The sequence below is a fragment of the Balaenoptera ricei genome, chromosome 3 (genome assembly GCF_028023285.1).
Source record: "Balaenoptera ricei isolate mBalRic1 chromosome 3, mBalRic1.hap2, whole genome shotgun sequence".
In the NCBI taxonomy this organism is placed as follows: domain Eukaryota; kingdom Metazoa; phylum Chordata; class Mammalia; order Artiodactyla; family Balaenopteridae; genus Balaenoptera; species Balaenoptera ricei.
In genome coordinates, this window is record NC_082641.1 from 115725013 (window position 1) to 115740062 (window position 15050).

Below are 15050 nucleotides of genomic sequence, written 5' to 3' on the forward strand. Positions count from 1 at the left end.
TGTATAAAACAGATAACTAATGAGAACCTGCTGTATAGCACAGGGAACTCTACTCAGTGCTCTGTGGTGACCTAAGTGGGAAGGAAGTCCAAAAAAGAGGGGATATGTGTATATGTATAGCTGATTCACTTTGCTGTACAGTAGAAACTAACACAACATTGTAAAGCAACTATACTCCCATAAAATTTTTTTTAAAAAGAAAAAGAAAAAGAAACAGGCTGTGCAAAACACTAGGGTCCTTTTCCCAGTTACCCAGGAGAACTATGATACCATCAGCTGGGGGCAAGGGTCTGAGCAGTCAGCTTCTAACTATGGGGCTCACCCTCCCCCAGCCCAGAATAATATATATCACAGCAAAAATCTGGGGGCATAACCCTGAAGGGGAAACTGGACCCAGAGGAAGCAGAAGGCACTGCCACAGCAGGAAGAGAAAGGCCCATTCCAAACAGGAAATCAAATAGGGTGGAAAGAGGTCGTGCTCCAGCCCGGCAGAGTCACGCTGTGTCCACCTTCGCCAGGGGTATGAAGACTTATCAGAAGGCCATTGTCGACCTTAAAAGTAGTTCCTCTTTTAGACAGCAATTTGGCAGTATCTTTTTTTTTTTTAAACATCTTTATTGAAGTATAATTGCCTTACAATGGTGTGTTAGCTTCTGCTTTATAACAAAGTGAATCAGTTATACATATACAATATGTTCCCATTTCTCTTCCCTCTTGCATCTCCCTCCCTCCCACCCTCCCCATCCCACCCCTCTAGGTGGTCACAAAGCACTGAGCTGATCTCCCTGTGCTATGCGGCTGCTTCCCACTAGCTATCTATTTTACATTTGGTAGTGTATATATGTCCATGACACTCCCTTACCCTGTCACATCTCACCCCACCCCCTCCCCATATCCTCAAGCCATTCTCTAGTAGGTCTGTGTCTTTATTCCCGTCTTGCCACTAGGTTCTTCATGGCCTTTTTTTTTTTTTTTTTCCTTAGATTCCATATATATGTGTTAGCATACTGTATTTGTTTTTCTCTTTCTGACTTACTTCACTCTGTATGACAGACTCTAACTCCATCCACCTCATTACAAGTACCTCCATTTCATTTCTTTTTATGGCTGAGTAATATTCCATTGTATATATGTGGCAGTATCTTTTTTTAATGCTCACTCTCTTTCAGCTACTTTATGCTGCTAAGATGGTACCCTACAGGTACAAGCTCACTATTACTTACAAAGCATCAAGTTTACTCCAAAATATTACATAAAATAATTCTTGCTAAAGCATTTTATGTAAAAGAAAAAAACTGGTGACATTAATGTTCATCAAGAGAGGACTAGTTACATAAATTGTAGTTCATTACAGTTCATCCCTATGATGCAGTAGACAAAAAGAGTAAGATGTAGCCCTACACAAGGGTCTGCCAAGAACTCCAAGATATTGTACTAAGTAAAAAAAAAAAAAATTTTTTTTTTAAGTATAGTGAGTACAGAAGTCTTCTATTTGTGTAAGTTAAAAAGCGTAATATATACATATTTTGTAGGGATACCCAAGAGAGTCCCCTGCTCCCTTAAGAGGGGCTGGGGAAGATCAGCTGAGCATTTTATACCTTGTGTCCTGTTTGAAACTTTTATCACGGGTACAAGTTGCTTTTATTGAATACATTCTCTAAAGTTTTAAAATAATGGTATAGAAATATGTCTGCTAACATGGAAAGTTGTTCAGAATATACTGCTAAGATTTTTTTAGGCTGGAAAACATACACGTGGAATGAAAAAGACTGGGAAAGCTATATACCAGGGCACTGCCCGTGACTCCCTCTGGGTAGGATTGTGGCGCTTTTCCTGCTCTTTCTGCCTGTCAGCTGTTTCTGTAATAATCACAGGTGGTTTTGTATTAAGATAGCAATAACAATAGCAATAATAATAAAAACAGAAAAAGAAAGCTTATCTTAGAGAAGGAAGAGGAACAGAATTGAGGCACAGCTTGGGGCTATGGACAGGTGAAGGCAGAGGCCAGCTGGCCAGAGACGAGGGAAGAGGGGGAGGCAGGACATACCCAGCTGTGTATCTGCATACAGAGAAACCACAATCAGAAGCTCTGGAAATGGTCCTCCTCCCCCAAAGTGCATGCAGTCTGCAGCAGGGGCAGTGGTGGTGACCCGAGGAGTCCCATCTCTCCACCAGGTCCCAGCTCTGAGGCTCTCTTACTACAGACGGCGTTGAGTGGCAGGGAGGCTCCAGAGCACGGCCCTGGGTGGCACCTACTTCTGCAGGGGGCTCTCCTCCCTGTCTCCCCGACCCCCAAACCATCCTGGAAACAAGGCAGGATGAACTACCCCCATCAGAGAGAGAAGAAAACAGGCCTAGGGCCACTCAGCTCCAAAGCGTTGGCTGGTGTGATCCCTGGTTCTGATCTGGAGGGTCTCCTCATAGTCTGTGGGATAAAATACCTCCTAACTCGAGGCATCGGGCCAGGGAAGGCTTTGACCACAGTGGCTGACACTGCCCCTTGTGTGTGACTCCGGCCGGTACCCACACCCCCACAGTTAAAATGGGACGAGGTGGCTGCTCCGTCTCAGCAGGCGGCAATGGCAGAGCCGCCAGGTTCCATCTCAAGTCAGGAGGTGCAAGATCAAAGACACAAAGCAGGCCCACAGCAGTGGGTGGGTGCGAGGGAGGGAGCACAGATAATCATTTTTTATTCCCTTCTCTAAGCACTGCACCGTGTGAAGTCTTACCTTCACACTGCTTCTTCTGTCTTCTCATCATGGTCTTATCAACCTCTGCGTTACCACACTACCTTAAAAATATGATTTTTATTTCCCCTGCTGTGCACAGCTGACGGCTGCAAAGAAAACTATCCAGGAGCTGGTCCCAGGCTCCACAGAAGACCTGAACGACAGGCAGAAGGCTCTCAGCCCTCAGTCACGCTGACCGAGACAGGGCAAGGAGGAGGGCTCACGCGTGCAGTGAGGGGGCTGCCTCCACGTGTTCCGGGGAGGCAGCCTCCCAAGGGGGAAGAGAAGATATCCACGTCTCACTTCCCCACCCCAAGATGACTAAACACCCCACATCTAGCAGAGACAGCTGGCCGTCTGTCTACACTGCCTGGCTGTTGGGATTTGGTAACTGCATGGCACAGACTTCGAGGCTCACGCTTCCGATGGAAAATGCCAGCTCTAGCCACCAACACTCCACAGTTACTGATTCACAGAGCCACCCTACGTCCAAACTGGGCCTGGAAGCCACAGAATGTAGCAGTTAAAAACATGGCTCTGGAGTAAACACTGTTTGGGTTTGAATCCTGTCTCTGTCTCTTCCAGATGACCCCAACAAATTACTTCACCCTTCTGTGCCTTAGTTTCCTCAGCTGTTGTATGCATTAAATGCACATAAAATGCTTAGCCTAGGATGTGACCCAAAGTAGAGCTCAGTAAACGTTAGCTAAAAGTAATTCACCAGGACACTGCATACACACACCCACAATGCTGCAGAACCCGATCACCGTGCCCAGATCAGGACCCAGGAGCACCAAGACCACGATATGTTCCCAACTGCATCCTCCCCACTCTCCCACAGGTGAGTCTCACCATCAGACAGTGAAAAGGGCAAAGGGAGAAAACACAGATTTTGAAAGTAGGGGAGAGCCAGGCCAGAAGAACCTGGGAGCCTTTGTTAAAGGTAGGGTTCGCTACACGGCCCAAACCTCAGACGACCTTGTAAGCCAACTACAAAAGGATGTGATACCTGCTGTGTGCATGCAAGCATATGCACTCTATAGAAGGAGAGGGCTAGGGAGGGGAGACCAGGAAGAGAGACAGAGACCTTCTGGCGTCTAAGCACTCTCCCTTTGCCACTGCACCAGCAGATGTCCACACGCTGACCTGGGCCTTGGCCAAGCTCTCAGCTCCTGCTGAAGCAAAGTCTGCACACATCCCTCAAGAAAGTGGCTGGACTAGAGAGGGCTGGACTAGCGACGGCTCCCTAAGAACAGAAAGGAAGTGGGGTACAACGCTGGGAAAGGCAGACACAGGAGGGACAGCAGAGAAACAGGAGAGTCAAGGATTAGGGCCAGGAAGAGTCAGAGGAATTCAGAATTGGGGTGTCTGGGGAATGTCCTTCACAAAAATCATCATCATTGACATCATCCTAACAACTGGTCCCATTTGTGCCCTCAGAAACAGACCTCAGGAAGAAATGAGAGTCTGTGTAGGCTACTGGGGTCTGGGGCTTGATGAGAGCAAAAAAGGATGCTGGAAAACAGAAGAAATGCTTGGTGACTTGTGGATCAAGGGGCTAACACAGCGCAGGGAGCTGGCAGGTGGGCAGCCAGCAGGTCCTCAGTTAACTTCCAGACATTAGCTGGACATGAGACACAGAACAGACAGCAGCTATGCTGGCGTTTGTTTGGGCAGGGGGAAGAATGAGAGGCTTTACTGCAAGGGAAGGAGGTAGCCGTGACTGAATCTATTGATTCATATGACCAGATCTGTTTCCTAGGTCACTCATGACCTTCGTCCTCAAGCTGAAATAAATACCAATGAAGACTTCTTTCCAGCTAAACATGGTGGGCTGAACTTTCATGTTCATCACTACTCCCTCCGAAAACCCCATTAAAATAGCAAGATGACAAGCTCTAGCAGGGAGAATGTCGTCAAGAAAAATAAAACGGACTCAACAGATTATCTGATATACTGAGAAGACCGTTCAGTGTATCTGTCTTACAAGAGTTCGTGGTTGTAGCAGTCACTGTGTAAAAGAAAAAGCATTTTATTAACTGCCTTACTGAATAAAAAGTTTTCTGATAAAAAACTAATTATAACTTATCTCAGCTGTAGAAATGATGTTAGAAGAATAAAGAGAGGGGAACAGTGTATGTATATGAGGGGGATGTCTATGAAAGCACAATTATTCTCCTGTGAGAAGTCAACAGATAACATCTAAAACTAGTAAATCCAAAAATAGTGGTACAAACATTTTATTTAGGTAAATAGAGGTAAATATCAGACAAAGCAGCTTTCAGCTAAATCAGCACATGTATTTTAATTCTTTTAGAATTGCAAGTGAGTGGCTCTAGAGAGCAAGACTTCATGTGGAAAAGCAGAGCAGGAGACTCTTACTTATCATTATAAGCCTTGCAATAGTATTTGACTTTTCAAATCGCGGTCATAGAACACATTGATCAAAATAGAAATTTTCCTAAATGACAAAGATTTATTTCAAGACCTAGCTCAAATTACTCTTCCCCCACGAAGTCTTCTCAGATCTCTTTCCTCTTCTCTTGTGAAAATCACTGTCTGTACCATTCATCCGACAATTAATCGCATTCCACTTGGCAATGAGCTGAACTCTTCTATTGTTAATTATCTTTCCACCTGTGTCTTGTCTCCCTGACTAAATTATAACTTGTTCATAGCAGAGCGCACTTCTCATCATCATTGAGGAGTCCACCACAGACTAGGCTATTAAATCCACAAGCTCAGAGAGGTACAGCCAACCCCGCTCCCCATTACCTGCATAAGCGTTGGCCTGCTGCAGGAGGTCGGTACAGGTGTGCACGTCTGCAAACGCGCGGATACCCAGGCAATTGGTGGGATGCAACTGAGATTGCAGGAAGTCACAGCAGTTCTGGCGAACATCCATGAGCTGCAGCAAGCTGGCTGCTGGGAGCAGCACCTGGAAGAGAAGGTGACATTCTGACTTGCAGGATCCCAACGCCAGGGTCTCATCTCCCCAAAGCAGTGCTCTAATCAGACCACACCCAAGCTCAAGGTCTTTGCAAGGCTCTCCACTACCTGCCCAAGTAAGTCCAAACTTCTTGGCCTAGACTTTGAGGCAAGCCCAGCCTTAGTCCCCACTACTCTCCACTTCATGGACCCTAAGCACCAACAGATTCTCTGTCTCCCTACAGCCCAGCAGTGCCTCCCAGTGGCTAATGTGTATATGAATTCCCCTTGGGATCTTATTAACATGCAGATTCTGACTCAATAGGTTTAGGGTGGGGCCCAAGAGCCTCCATTTCGAATGAGTACCCAGGCTATGCTTGCAGCTGCTGGTCCATGAACCACACTTTGAGTAAAAAGACCCTTATAGGATGAGTGTTTGTGTCCCCCACAAAAGTTTATACGTTGAAGCCCTAACCCCAAATTTGGGCAGTATTTGGAGATAGGTTAAACGAGGTCAGAAGGGTGGGGCCCTAATCCAGCAGGGCTGGTGCCCTTATAAGAAGAGAAATAGATACCAGAGTTCTCTCTCTCTCTCTCTACCGTGCAAGAACACAAGGAGAAGGTGGCCTTCTGCAAGCTAGTAAGAAAGCCCTCACCAGAAACTCAATCAGCTGGAACCTTGATCTCGTACTTCTAACTTCTAACACTGTAAGAAAATTAATTTCTGTTGTGTAAGCCATCCACTCTGTGGTATTTTGTTATAGCAGCCCAAGCTAAGACAAATTGGTCCTCCTACCTGGAGAATCACCTGGAGAATTTTTAAAATACTGACGCCTGGGTCTCACCCCCAAAGATTCAACTTAATAGAAATGGGGTGTAGCCTGGACAGTGAGATATTGCTAAAGTTCCCCAGGTGCTTCTAATGTATAGCCAAGTTTGAGAACCACTGCCCTACAGCCTTTAGCTACTGTCTTCACTCAAAGGTCTTTATTGACTTGCTCACAAGCTCATTCACCATTTAATTACTGAGCACCTGTGTGCCAGCCTTTGCGATTCAGTGGTAGGTAAGCAAGAGAAATCAGACCCCTGATCTTACAGAGTTTATCATCTACTGGAACAAGAGCATCATCCCCAAATCCACTGGGACTCAAAGAGGCACACTCTACTACCCCATCCAACAGATAAATAATAAAGAACATTTCTGAGTACATTCTTAGCAAAAGGAGAGCTAAGTTTCCTTTTAAAAGGTCATGAGACACATGAGTATTTATACTGTATCCTGGAAGACAGAAATAGTTCCTGCTCAGGTGTGTGCATGTGTTTTTCCTAAAAGCCAGGGAAGACTAGCTTGAACAGGCCAGATTTGTGCTCAGACTGTCAACCCTGGTCAAGCTCCCTAGGACTTTGCCACAGCTGCCGAAGCCTGCCCTCGGATCAAAAACCATGATAGTTGTCAGAGACCTTCTCGACACCAGCTCTGCTACCCCTCCCTCCCCGACCCTGTGGGAGGGGTAGATGTGCTGAGAGTGACTTAACAAAAAGAAATTTAGAAGAAAAAAAAAATCAGAGCAGAACAGTTTGGCTTGAGACTGCATCGCTCAGGGACCCCCAGCATCCATTTCACCCCAAAACGACCCCCGTGTCCTGGGCCTTTGCTCTCAGCTGCCCCCCTGACTCTCAGGGAGAGTGTCTGGGCCAGCCAGACTCCAGGTATTCCCATCCACACGGGCTTGCCCAGGAAGACAAGGGCTGCAGATGCATTTGATTTCTTGACTCAGGGCACTACAAAAGTCTTTTTTTTTTTTTTTTTTCTTTTGAGTAATTTAAATCCTGGAGGCTGATTGTCTCCCAAAACAGCTCTGAGCCTCATCTCTAGCTGTCCTCACCTCCATTGGCTAAGGCCAAAAACTCTGCCCCACTGCCCATTCTTGGGCCTTGTCCCACCACTAGGGTAACCAGCCATCCAGGTTTGGCCCGGACCGAAGAGTTTCCCAGGACACAGGACTTTCAGTGCAAAAACTGGGGCAGTTAGCCACCCTTCCTCATTCCTGCCCACACACAGATGCCACCAAGAGCCTCCACTAACAGTGGTCCTGCTCCCAAGCTTAAAAGCCTGCTCTCAAAGGGAAGCTCTTCCTACCTGCAGGCTTAAACCTCTCCCTCACGATAGCCAAATTCTAGAAAACATCTCCTCTCTCCTTCCTCTGCCCTCTCTCTTCCACTACCCTATGTCCCCAGCAATACAGCAGTAAATTACCATCCTGTCCTTGGTATTTTCTGAACCACTGATTCATTCCAGAGAAGGAAAAAGATAAGATCACCCGTTCTGGAGACTTTGAGACCATAAGTGAACATAGCCAGGCTCCAAATCTGACCACCTGAGCTCCATCCCCACTAGACAGCCACGTCCCCACGGAGCAGCCATAAACTAGGAAACTCAATTAACCTGTGAGCTTGCTCAGCCTAGCCAAACAGATTCCAGGACCAGATTAGTCTCTCCCTGATAGTTAAGTGGAGAACCATTAACTATTCTTGCTGAATACATACCAGGAATGGAAAGTCGTGTTCCAAACCCCCAAATGACCTCCATGACACCCGCCCCGACCAGCACCAGCTATAAACCCTAGAGTGAGGGCCATAGGTTGACCAACCATCCTGGTTTGCTGAAACTTTGCCAGTTTTAGCACTCAAAGTCCTGTGTCCCAGGAGAGCCCTCACTCCTGGGCAAACTGGGGTGTTGGTTCACCCCAGAGACCAGAAACCTGTATCCAGTTACACTAAGAAACCCTGGTGGAGAGGAGTAATCCAATGCTGTCCAGCACACACCCTACTCGGGCGTGGCAAGCCCCCAAGGGTCAGGTGTGACTAGAGGCCGAAATGGACAGCAGCCCTTTAGGTCCACAGAGGAGGAATTTCTGAGAGTCCAATCCGCTCCCAGATTGCATCCCCGCCAAGCCAAGATGCGATCACGCCAGGAACACACACTTCCTCCGCCTCCTTGCCCTCTTCTTCCCCACAAAGACAGCCGCACAGTTTGGTGCTTAATTTTTCAAGCTCATGACAACCATCCAAAGAAATGAAATAATAAATACTTTCTGAACACATTCCTTAGGTTATACTTTCAGTTTTTAGAACCTCCCTGGATAGAGCTACCCACACAGCTTTCAACTTCCCTACTGTTCACAAAACCCACTTAGCAGACAAAAATGATCAGGCTTTCCACCTCTCCACACACCCTCCCCCCATCCTGTTTGGGTCCACTTCTGCCCGAAAGCATTCCCAAGGTGACTTCCCAAAATGAGCGGGGCTGGTGGTTTCTCTAATTGCCCCTTCCCTCCCTCTCTTTGATCTTATGCTGCGATCCACTTGCTTCATACAGGAAGGCGTGAAGAAAAGCAAAGGGATTCAGAATGCTGAGGAGGGTTTAGAGGCTGGAGGATGTATCACTGCTCAAATGCTGAGTCTCAGGGATAAACGGGGACCTGGTCCAGTAGGGCTCTGGGGGCTGCACACAAGGCGAGTCAACACAAATCCCCAGAGGCTGCAAAAGAAAAGAGAGGGAAAAACGTCCAGGAGGTGGTCTTTGCTTCCCTCTCCCACAACAAGGGCTAAAAGAGGATTTCCTCTTCTCTTATCTTGCCTGCAACTCGACTCCCTCAAGCGGCAGCAGTAACAAGATTAGGAACAAGAGGCCAAGCTCGGGTCCTCAGCTTGGAAGCAAGACTGTCCTGGTGGAATCACTAGGGCCGTGCTGCTTGGCCCCTGGAAGGAGGTTGAGACCTGAGAAGGAGCATTTGGCTGGAATCGCTGCAGGAAGAGAAGACGACCCTGGGTTAAAAGCTTTCAGCTTGCCTCTCGCCGTCTCAGCATTTTGGTTCTGGGAAAACAGGCCCTGGAATGACCCTCAGCAGAGAGTTTACAGGTTCCCTTCCAGCTTGCAAATGGCTTCCCTCCATTTTTCACATGCAGGCGCTGTTTTGTTTTTTTTCCTCTCCCTCGGATAACATGAAAACACAGCAGAGGATATCCCGTCACAGAGTTTGTTTCCTTTAACAAAAACAAAGGGAAATGCCCTGCCTCAGAATGCACCTACTCCTGGAATTTCAGAGAGGCAGGGCCATGCACAGAGGGAGGGTACCAGCCAGAGGGCCAGGTGGCAAGGCTGCCCGCGCCACACAGCAGGGGGTCTGCCTCTGCCAGCACCAGGCATGAGGCCTGGCACAGAAATAGTGCTAAATAAAAATCTACTGAGAGAAAGAAGAAAGGGAGAGGGAGAGAGAGAGAGAGAGGGGTGTACAGATAGATGAACAGGAGAGCTAGCAAAACACTACTGTGATTAAATGTGTCACTTAGAATGTTTTTTTAATTTTTTTACTGAAGTATAGTGTCACTTAGAATATTGACTTCTCCACTTACCAGCCATGTGACTAAAGGCAAATTACTTAACCTCTCTGTACCTCTGACTCCTCAACAGTAAAATGAAAATAATAGTACTGCCTTAAAGGCTTGTTGTTGGGCTTAAATGAGATAATACATTTATAGCAGCTAACCCAGTGTTTGGTGCATAGGAATTCCTCAGTTAAACTGGGTTTTTTTTTATTATTAATTATTACGAGCTGAAGTCAAGATTGTGATCATTCATTGAACAAGAAACTCGAGTTGACCACATCAACAGGGCACAGTGAGCTGAGGAGAGCTGGATTCAAACCCCAACTCCACCACTTACTACCTGTGTGACCGTGGGTACTACCCACTTAACCCCTTGGAGCATCAGTTCCTTCAACTGTAAGAGAAGAATCATAGTAGAACCTTCCAGTGGTGGTTACGATAATTAAATGAAATAATGCATGTGAAATAATCAACACATGCTTGGCTTACAATGAGTATCAATAAGTAACAGTTATGACTTGTTACCTCCACCGTAGAAGGGCAGCTCAGACTCTCCAAGGTACATGTGGCTGGGAAGAGATTTAGGGCATCATCTCCCAGTCACTTAACCAAGCCCCAAGTCTCTGACCCTTGTTTCCCCAGGTGCCTCCACGCTCACCGCCTCAGTGCACCAAATCCTCAACACACACTGTCCTCACAGACAGCTTGTGAGCAACTCTCAGCATCACAGCAGTAAGAAGCAACCACATTTTGATCTAAACTTTCTCTTCTCAACTTTTTTTGTTTTGTTTTCCCCCAAGGTCACCCCTGACCAAACCATAGTTTAAAGTGAGGGAGAAAAAGGAAAATAGTTCATATATCTGACTGATTCCAAACAATGCAGTTTCCTGAAGGTTCCACATTGTGCTTCTCAGGGGAGCCCCTGCACATGCAGCCCCCTCCCCACTCCCACATACAAATGAACGCAACAGGCCCCTCCAGGGGCTCACACGCCAGTAGGGACACAGACAGGTGGAAGAGGAGGCAGGCCTGACCTCCCAGACCTTCCTTCAAGACCCAGCACACACAACACTTCCTCAGTGAGGCCTGCCCTGACCATCCTCATCAAGGGGGTGATGACCATTGCCTGCTTCCTGGGTACCTCCACCCTGGCCCCTACCACACTGGAGGGCACGCATTTGCCTGGCCACCTGTCTCCACCTTCAGACCATGTGCTCCTTGATGAAAAAGCTTCTGTGTTCACAGTGCTCTCTGTGCGCATACTGTCTGTTGGCACAGGGTGGCACTCCTCTAAGTGCTTTACCTATAGTAATTCATTTAACCCTCACGCCAACCCTATGAGGTTAAGTACGATTATTATGCCCATAATACAGACAAGAATACTGAGGCACAGAGAGGTTAAGTACCTTCTTGGGGTCACACAGCTAGAAAATGGTGGAGTCAAGGTTTGAAGGCAGACAGTCTAACTCATGACCACCCAACAGAATGCGTACTATTATGATTCCTGTTTTACAGAAGAGAAAACTGATCCTTGAGGCGGGATGTCAGGGGGGTTATCAGAGAAGCTCTAGTAGGAAGGAAGCAGAACAAACCAGAGGCTGGCAGAGTAAGAGTCTTCTCTGATCAGAGGTCACTGAGTCCCATGCCCTCACCTTACAGTCAAGAGACTGACCCCCTGCAGTGGGAAAAGGCAAGAATAAGAGTACTGTGTGAATGAACGTCAAAGCTGAGGCCTGGACCCAGGTCTCCATTCAGACTTGATTCCTGCCTCATCTTTAGTTCTGCATGCCCTCTGAAGCTGCACGTCTTCACGCTGGCTCCCTCCCCCCCCCCCACCCCTACAAAGTAGTTTCTAAAAGTAATGGTGACGCCATTTTCTCCAGAGTCCTCCAATTACGCTATCTGTTGCTACCTGCCTTAAGGTAACTGGTGCTGTAGAGACCACCACTGGGTTAGACCAAAGTTGCAAAGATAAATACCCAGCCAGGCAAAAAGGATCCAGAATGGAACATCTTCTAACTATCTAAGCTTGTAAACACTTTGTACTTTACAGGAAAAAATAAGGTTATTAAATAAACACATGTAGAAAAGGGAGAAAAAAGCTGGTTCCAATTATACAATTCTACAATCTCCCCTAAACAGTGTTTTAAGTTTGTTTGTTTTTGTTTCGTTTTGTTTTAGTGACCTAAAACAACAAACAAATTTATTTTCTTACATCTGGAAGTCGGAAGTCCCAAATGGGTTTCACCAGGCTAAAATCAAGGTGTCAGCAGAGGTGAGTTCCTTCTGGAGGTTCTGAGGGAGAATATATTGTTTCCTTGCCCTTCAGGCTTCTAGAGGCACCCACATTCCTTGGCTCATGGCCTCCCTATCTTCAAGGCCAGAAACATCAAACTGAATCCTTGTCAGGTCACATCGCTCTAGTTCTCTCATTCCGCCTCCCTCTTCGATTTAAATACCCCTAGCTATTACACTGAGCCCACCTGGATAATCCAAGCTAATCTCCCATCACATGTTCAGCTGATTAGCAACATTAATTCCACCTGCAATATTAATTCCTCTGACATTCAACCTAACATATTCACAAAATTCCAGGGGTTAGGACACGAACATCTTTGGGGGCTACTATTCTGCCTACCACACTGTATGATTAATGAGTTACTGATATACCCTAATGCAAGATTTTTAAAAATTATTTACCCCTGCATATTTTTAGGTTGACATCTAGCATTTTTCATTAGAGTTGAAAGGATGTAATTTCTGGCATTTTGTAAATCTCAATATTTATATCAGTCTCAAAAGTACCTAAATGAATTTAAATGTCGTGGTGATTTGAAATCACTTTCACCCATTAAAAATTTTTTTTTCCATACATGCCTTATACATATTTTATACTAAATTACTTTGCACTTACTGTTACTGCCCAAAAGTCATTCAGCTGTTTAAATTCCGCTGCTAGACCTAGTATGTAACCATGACCTCGCCCACTCTGAATGGGAAAGACCAGAAATAATGGAATGGCTATGCATTTTACTGTGTATAAAATAAACCTCAATTTTAAAAGGGCAGGGGAGGATTATACCAGATCTCTGTAGAAACTGTGCCACCCAAAAGTCTGTCTAGGGGCCAGAGACAAAAGCAGTCTGTACCTTGGGGCAGGCTCTGCAGGCCCAAATGCAGGGTGCCTCAGACCCTCAGTCTGCCTGTACCCTGACACCCCCAGCAGAGTACCCTTCACCACACCAAGCTAATTTCCACTCATCCTGCAGTCCTCAGCTCAAATCTTATCTCCTGAAAGAGCCCTTCCTAGATTCCCTCCTTCATCCAAATTGTTCCTTTCCTTCAAAGGACTTATCACAATTTGTGCATAAACATTACCTGTGTGCTTATTTGATGAGTGTCCGTCTTCACCCCTAGACCACAAATTCCATGAAAGCAGCCAATGGAATGACCTCTGCTCACTGGTACAAACACAGTGCCCAATAAAGTGTCTGGCATGTAAGAGGCACTCAAACATCTGGGCCAAATGGAATCAATACACGATTATCAATTCGGCCTCCCAAATACCTCAATCCTAGAAAAGGGGATGGTGTTCTGGATAAGGGAAATAGGTATTTTGGTCACCAGAGAGGTACCGGCCTATTCACCTAAATAAGGTGAAATTTTGCTTTAAAAAAAAAAAAGGAAGAAAAAACCTCCAAATCCCATACAATTTCCATTACTTTAATTAAATAGTAAAATCCTTAATGACAAGAAATAGTGTATCCTGCGTCTGTGTTTGGCCCGGTGATTCATAGCGTTCCAGCATGGGCCACACCCTCAACCATCTTCCCTTCTGAAGCATGACGGTGATGTCTCATGTCTCCACAGTAAAGATCCACACCTTTGGGTGAAGCAGTGTCTTCGCTGGCTCCTCTTTCAAGGCTCCAGATGGCTTAGGATGAGGGCGGGGCGGTGAAAGGAGGAAAAGGCACAGACAACATGTCTCAGAGCAACATGCCCCTACTGACACTCAAGCCTGGTGCTTGGCACCTCCACAGGCTCAGAGGCATTTCGCTGACGAACAGTGAGACAAGAAAAACTTTTAACAGTCTCACAAGCCAATACTCAAAATCCCTGAGATGAGATAATGACTGGGGAGAAGAGGGGTCACCCAGGCTTCTAATTCTTCCTTCCCCAAGACTTTAAACCAGCATGAGTTAAAGACTTTCTGCTCTGGAGCCCAAGCTCATTCAGAGGGATTTTGGCCTAGTGGTGAAGAACGTGGGTCCCATGGTCAGGCAGGCAGGAGTCTGAGGGTCGTTCACCCTGGCCATGTGACCCAGGGCAAGTCGCTTACTCTCTCTGGAGCTTCAGTTTCCTCTCCAGTTACCAACTGAGTTGTTGTGAGGGTTAAATGAAATGATGATGTAAAACAGTGGGCCCTGAATATACGATACACTGAGCTATTAGCTGGAGCTGAGTTTACCTGGACGTTCTCTTCAGTCACCTCAATCTCAGCCGTATAGATGTAGTCAATCAGCTTGCTCAGGGTCTGCCCATCCACATCCTTGATTTCTATCTTCTTGGCTTTACTCTCAGACATGTCACCTACAGTTCAAAACAAAAACAAAATGGACATGAACTTGGTGCCTAGGGTGTGCTTAACTTTCACATGGCCTCCTGCCCTGTCTTGGCAACATAAAAGCACTGTCTGTGCTCCCGGAGGCAGCAGAAGGGCTCAGGCACAGAGGAAGATAGACCAGCTGACATCAAGGTCACAACAACTCTGGGTCTGTGATCATCCACAAACCCAATTTCAAGCATTCCCCACTCTATCTGTTGCCCATTTCCACTCTGAAGGCAAATCTATATGTGATAAAGCATTCAACCAAGTTACTGCAAACTTGTACACGGGGGCCAGGGAAAGTGAACGAGATATGCACCTGTCCTCAAGAAGGAGCACCTGTTCTAGTAGGGCAGATAAATAAAAATATATGAGATGATAAGAGCTTAATAGAGGTG

At 46.4% G+C, this 15050-nt stretch overlaps 1 protein-coding gene across 4 annotated transcripts in view; it reads right to left on the reverse strand.

Moving 5' to 3' along the window:
* Positions 1-15050, reverse strand: part of KLHL3 (kelch like family member 3) — a 116782-nt gene that overhangs the window by 60074 nt on the left and 41658 nt on the right. For all 4 annotated transcript variants that reach the window (XM_059917156.1, XM_059917155.1, XM_059917157.1 and 1 more), the window contains 2 exons: positions 14515-14636; positions 5505-5667 (listed from right to left, as the gene is read on the reverse strand). In XM_059917156.1, the coding sequence (XP_059773139.1) occupies positions 5505-5667; positions 14515-14636 (285 nt within the window). The remainder of the gene's footprint in view (positions 1-5504; positions 5668-14514; positions 14637-15050) is intronic.